General features: G+C 45.2%; 1 protein-coding gene across 1 annotated transcript in view; it reads left to right on the forward strand.

Annotated features, from left to right (window-relative positions):
• The first annotated feature begins 1272 nt into the window (after positions 1-1272).
• The window catches only part of LOC118005611 (mucin-16-like), a 60107-nt gene continuing 54522 nt past the window's right edge, over positions 1273-6857 (forward strand). The window contains 5 exon segments of the mRNA XM_034997573.1: positions 1273-1336; positions 1339-1485; positions 1488-1555; positions 1558-2134; positions 3646-3759. Coding sequence (XP_034853464.1) covers positions 1273-1336; positions 1339-1485; positions 1488-1555; positions 1558-2134; positions 3646-3759 — 970 coding nt within the window.

The raw sequence follows: 6857 nt of genomic DNA on the forward strand, positions 1-6857 counted from the left end.
AAATGTCTCTGCCGGAGGCGGAATTGCCCCGCCCTCGCCCCCTCCCGGCTAAGTCATCTGCTCGGGTTTGCTCTCCGGGGCTTTTGTTCCCTGCGCGCTTTCCGTACAGCTTTGGAGGCGGAGAGTGAAGATGGCGGCCTCCCAATCTCCGCCCCGGAGGAGCCGAGAACTCGGGGCCCCGCTCCTCAGTGAGCCCCCAGAGAAAAGCCGTCAGTCACTCCCGTCTCCCCGGTCTCCGGCCGCACTCCGTGCTCACCCGGCCTGTGACCGCGCGTTTCTATCTCTGGCCCCCGACCCCGGGGGGAGTCTCCAAACCCAGCAGATCCCTGCGGTGCACTCCCGCGCGGCTCCTCCCGGGGGAGGAAGGGGAGTCTCCCCGGATCTGCCGCTTGTGGGGTCCCTGCTGGAGGAGCAGGGGCCCGCCTGGGCCGCGGATCACGGTTTATGGCCACCCCGAGCTGAGAGCCCGCGCCTGGGCTCCGCCTCTGCAGCCGGCTTCCCTGCTCCGATACCTGGGAGCTCTGCCGCCCTCAGGCACCCCCGGTCTTTCTGTGACCCCGAGGGTCCTGAGACCACACTGTCCCGGAGGGTTCCACCCCCCGCTTAGCCACCGGAGTGACGTCCCTCAGCGGAGCAGACTTTTAAAAGTTCCGATTTTGTGCTCCGCGGCTCCATCACTTGCCAGAAGCGGCCGACGGAGGCCCCTCCCCCGCCGTCTATCCTCCCGAATATCGCCTCGGATTCACTTCTCCGCACGTCCTACCTTCCAGAAAGTGGTCGCTTTTCTGCTGAGAGAGTTGTTGCTATTCTTTTCTTCGATCTCCTGTTGAGTTTGTAGGTGTTCAGAATGGTTTGATCCCTATCCAGCTGAATTCTTGGGACCAGACGAAATTTAGGTCTCCTACTCCTCCGCCATCTTGCTCCTCTGATCTAATTCTGCTCTTCGTTTTTCTGGCAGTGATCCCTTCCACAAACTTACTTTCCTTAGATTCCTTCATAGTATCTGTTAGTAAACTTCCTTTCCCATTCCTGTGACCTCACTTCTCATTTTTGTCCCTGTAAAGTTCAGTTTTTTCCGTTTTAGTCTTGTAACCCAAAATCATTTTACCTCCACATTGAAACACTGGCCATGTTTGATGTTACTTCAGATAAATAGAGTATGAATATTTTTTCACATATATACTTGTAAGTAATGTGCAGAATAGCCTTTGTAGATATGAAGCACCTTCCTCTGTCCCCATTCACTGTGACCCATGCAGAGCCTCTTAACAAATGGATACTTCTTGTTCCATTGAGGAGACCACTATTTTCACTTCAATACCTGTCTTCTTTGACCCTAGAACATTGAGACAGGGCCACTTTCACATCTCTCTTCTAGACTTCAGGAAACATTCATATCCCTGGACTCTAGTTCAGCTACTCCCACAAGCCCACCTTTATCTCCTCTGTCCACTCATGTTTTGAAATATTCCAAGACTGATATCACTCTTCTGTGAAAATACGAGTTTCAGACCAGCCTTTGTCTTGGTAGTGTGCTGAAATTTCAGTGGAAATCTCTCTCTCACTCTTATCCCTTTTTCTTTTGCAGGGTCAGCTAGTGTAACCTCCTTCCCAGAATCCAAGGTTTCCGTGTCTGTATCAGAAAGTACTCCTTACCTGGGTACAGTAATGCTGTCTTCAGCTGAGACCATTTCAATTGACACATTGGTGCCTTCTCTGTCTACAGTTATATCTGGAGTTCCAGGTGACAGCTCAGCCACCTTCTCAGCCAGTTCATTTCTGAGAACAGAACGAGGCCCTGGAGATGCTATGTCCACCATTGCAGAGAGTCTACCTTCATCAGCTTCAATAACATTCCCCTCTTCGCCCTTCACTACTGCTTACTCTTCAACCAGTCCAGCCCCCCATGAAATTACTTCCTCACTGGTTACCCAACGTATGGTGGGCACCAACACTGGGGCAGAGAGGAGCACTGCTGAAGGACCCTTGGGTGTGGTCAGTACTTTGGAGACATGGACTGAGCCAGTCAGGACATCTTTATCAACCATTGTGGATACCAGAATGACAGAACATATTCACTTGGGAACAGTGACAAGTTCTTCTCAACTTCCTCCACAATCAACACAGTTGACAAGTAGGGTCCCACAGCTCCTATACTCCCATTATTAGTGACTCATAGGAAATGACTGTTTTCCTGAGAGGCATAAAGGAGTTAATTAGGAGTTTATTACTGCACAGAAACTCTTTTAGCAAACATTTGTTGATCTATCCTCAGTTCTAGGCATTAGACTTGGCATTGGGGAAACTAAGATAAATAAGTAAGTAGATGATTCCAGTACCATGATAGATGTTTTAACATTACTATGATTATGCTGATGATAATGCTAATGACGACAGACTTTTTCTGGGGCACTTATTCTCTGTCAAGTGCTGTTCTATTAAGTTATTTAATCCGTATTGAAACACAATTTGAAGAAAGGATGATTATAAGCCCATTTTACAGATTAGTAAACTGAGAAATAGAGGGTTGAGTAATTTACTCAAGTTTTAAAGCTAATAAGTGGTAAGAATTCAGAGTATGTGGCACTAGGAATCTATGCTCTTAGTTATTAGGCTAAGTAGGAGTGGTCAGAGAGGGAGGATAAAAAGTAAGAGATTCTGGCATCGCAGAAGCCATAGGAGGGGAGAGTTTTAGGAAGGAAAATGGTCAGTTCTGTCAAATGCTACTAATAGTCAAATTGAAGTGGGGTGAGTCCTTTGACAACATGTGGGCCCTCAGGGACTCTAATGAAGGGAGTGTTGTAAGTTGCAAAGAACTAGAACAACAGCCTAATTACACATAGATACAGAGGAGATATCCCCCTTTGAAATGAGTGTGTTTTTATATTGAGGACAGAGTCAAAAGCAAGGGAAAAGTGAAAGAAAAAGGTGAGCAAAGTAAAATGATGGAACAAAGTACCTATGGGATGTGGGAAGGACCGGGGGCCTAGGAGGAGGCACACCACCTCCAAGAGATCCATAGATGAGGGAAGGAACCTCTTGGGGATTCCATTCCTCTGAAAAGTTGAACTTGCCCCCACCTTTTGTTTGGGAGACAAGTACAAAGAAGTCCTCTAACTACCTTAGCACCTGCTTTGCTAGCCATTATCTATAGGAAGATGACTTGGTTACCTCTCAATTCACAATAAAATTAAACACATTGATAGGTGTTGACCCATGTCTTAAAATGTGGCTCAGTAGTTGAGTCATGGGTGCTCAGTAAGCAAGTGATGAGTGGGATGGTAAGAAGGTAGAAGAGTGGTTGGATGGATGGAGGGATAAAAGGAAGAATGGAAAAACAGATAAATGAAAGAAGAGAGGGTAAATGTGTAGAAGGGAGGATGGATGTAGAGAAAGGAGGAAAGAAGGAAGGATGGATGGGTAGATATAGGGATGGATGGAAGGAAAGATGGAGAGATCTACAGGTGGATGAGTGGGTCAATGGACAAGGGTGGCCATTCATGGCACATAGCCCTGGCTCAAGTCCATACAGGTGAACTTGAAAAGAATTGAGTTGTATAGTCAATTAAGTGGATCCATTTAGACAGTATTCTCCTTCTGGGTGAGATGAATTAACCCAGGCTTCTTCTCCACCCTCACCTGCAGGGACTGATGGCATCGTGGAGCGCATCACAAAGATACCCAATGAAGCAGCCCATGGAGGAGCCACAGGACCAGTCCATGTCCCTGTGGCACCCACATCATCTGCTAGTCCTAGAGGTAGGTTCAACTTTGCTTACTTCCCAGTGATCTCACTTGAGGTCTTATTTCCTCTTCCAGAGAGATAAAATGCTTGTTTCTTTAGAGGAAGAATGTGGGGTGGCCATGGGCTTCCCTGTCTTAGCTGGATCTTTGTCTAATGGTTACCAGACAGATGTTACCACTTTTCTTTTCCTCATAACATGCATAGTGAGTTTAGTTCAAAGTTAGATATGTCATTTCCACAAATATGACCCAGTTTAACTTAACTCTGAAAATGCTTATTAATCGCTTTCTCTGTTAGAGACTGCTATAAGCAGAGGATGCGCAGATGAAAATACTTGGGCACTGTATCCATGAAGCTCTCAGACCAGCAGGGAAGCAACAAAGGAACTGAATAACTATGATGGAACTTTAAACATATGCAATGAAGATGTATTTGAACTATAGAAGGAAGGCTTAATGAGGAAGATAATATTTGAATTGGGTTTGAAAAGATGACTAGGGATTTACCAGAAAGACAAAGGGAGTTGATGAAGATATTCTGGATAGAGAGAACAGCCACATGCAAAGGCACAGAGAGCAGTAAAACTGGAAATATTTGGGAGATACAAATAATTCGCCTTTGCTGAAGTATGAGGTAGAAGGATGGGGTGGTAGGAAATGATATTGGAGACACGGGCAGAAAACAACATTCAGGAAACCTCCTAAGGCTTGGTAATGCTTGGATACCCTTTAACAAAAGGACAAAGAATTTTGAGTCAAAAAAAAAAAAAAGTTTGGCAAACATGTTCCTTCCTAAAGAATCATAACATGCATAAGCATATTAAAGACTCTGAGAAATCCTACTGTAAAGAAATTTGTTTAGCTTTATTCAACCTAGAGTTTTACACAATTACTTAACTGCAATAATCTCTCTCTAAATGGCGCCTGCTAACATTTCTCAGTGTGATTGTTCTGCCTGAGAGTTTAAAAGGTGCAGGTGTATGTAGCAAGGGATTCTCCTCACTGTGTGGTTAAAAGGTAAAGTTTCCCATACCCATTAATTTATTCCCAATATTTTTGGAGCCCAGACTATTATACATTTTGGAGGCTTTCTGCAAGATGCAGGCTTTAGACAGATTTACCCCTACCCCACAATCAGGTGGTAAGTCTTATTCTGTTAAGGATATGGGGCAAATTGTTTGTCTCAGGTGGGGGATGGTCCCAGGAAGCACTGGAGAAGACAAGGAAAAGAACTCAATGCAAATTTCGTTCATGACCAAGCCCCAGCTGTGAGCAACAGTGTCGGTCCCACTGGGAAGCTCTGGGAGACAGCATAGAACACCTCAGTGTGGGCACTTGGGTGGCTCAGTTGGTTAAGCATCTGCCTTCAGCTCAGGTCATGATCTCAGGGTCCTGGAATCAAGCCTCGCATTGGACTCTGCTCAGCGGGGAGTCTGCTTCTCCCTCTAACTCTCCCTCTGTGCGGGCTGTCTCTCTCAAATAAATAAATAAAATATTTTTTAAAAATTTTAAAAAAGAGAACACCTCAGTGTTGTCCTATCTGAGGAATTAAGTAGATGGGGGCATTTGTTGTCCAACTCTCTTCTATCATTGGCTGTAGGATGCCTGATCCTGGGGTAATAACCCTCAACATTTCCAGCCTATCCCCTGCCCCCGCCACAGGGTAAGTGAAAGCCCTTAGGTGTGGAGTCACAGGGGCTGCGTCAGGACCCCATTGGGGTCACTATTTGGGATATAAGTAGGGCATTGACAGGATTGGCTACATCAGTTCACCAGGAAATAAATCACTGGGTTTCAGGTAGCGACCAGTATTTAGATGGCAAAGTTTATGAGGAAGAGCTAACAGTATTCATTGACTCCTTTCAACACACAGCAGGGTTTCTCAGCCTCGGCCCTATCAGGCAAATAATTACTTGTGGGCTGTCCTGTGCACTGTAGGATATTTAATATCATCCTTGGCCTCTACTCACTAGATTCCACTAGCACTCTACACATACACACAGTTGTGATGAACAAAAATGTCTCCCGACATTGCCAAGTATCCACTGGGAGCAAAATCACCCTGGGTTGAGAACCTGAACTAAGAAACTTTTGTTTAACCTTCTGTCCAGACGGACATTTTCTCCTTACATCCTTCTCTTTTCATCCTGACCCCCACAGAATCCTGAAATTCAGTTAGGGAATGATATACTACCGTGCTGGAGAGCATTGGTTTAGCATTAGGCCAAATGATGTTCAGATTTCCACACTAGCAGTCAGTAGCTGTGTGACCTTGGCAGATGATGATCTCGGAGTTTCTGTCTTTCTCTTTTATGAAACCACAAGAATAATATGATGTACACTCAATGTTCTGGTGAGGATCAAAGAGACAAATCATGCTTGATGCTTACAAATGTCCCTCCTCCTCCTCTGCCCCCTCTTCATCGTCTTTGCCAAACACACATAAAGCATTTTGGTATGTCCACTCTCAGAAATGTGGGGGTTTTGGATAGTCTTAGCAAAAGAGGGACATCGCTCCCCCATCAGAGTCTAAATCCCCTTTATTTTATCCCTGAATCAAGTGCCAGTGGGCTTTGTGGTCTTTTTTTTTAAATTTAATTTAATTTTATTATGTTATGTTAGTCACCATACAATACATCATTAGTTTTTGATGTAGGCTTTGTGGTCTTTATAGAGAAGGCTCCTGGTGGTTCTCCCTCCCTCCTGGGGACCATTTTTCAAATATATATTTTACAGGGTAATGTGTTTTATTTACCATTTTTTGAAGCCCCAGCCAGTAGCTGCTGTCTCAGCCAATGCGACTTAACTCATCTTCAGAGTCTGAATTCTGGTCACCTTGGCCAGCTTCAGGACTGGTCTAGCGTGGTTCCTGGCAAATCCGACTCAGCAAACACTTATTTTGTAGTGGAAATACAAAAAGTAGTAGTAGTAGAAACAGTAGGAATAACTCCAGTAATAGTAGGTAAAAGTAGCGGTAGTAACAGTGGTAGTAACAATGCTACTGGGTGGTGATAGCGGCAGCAGCGGTGATGGTAGGTAGTAGCAGTAGTAGTAACAATGCTACTAGGTGGTGATAGCGGCAACGGCGGTGATGGTAGGCAGTAACAGTAGTA

The sequence above is a fragment of the Mirounga leonina genome, unplaced genomic scaffold (assembly GCF_011800145.1).
Source record: "Mirounga leonina isolate KUSES-001 unplaced genomic scaffold, KU_Mleo_1.0 Mir_94, whole genome shotgun sequence".
Taxonomy (NCBI): domain Eukaryota; kingdom Metazoa; phylum Chordata; class Mammalia; order Carnivora; family Phocidae; genus Mirounga; species Mirounga leonina.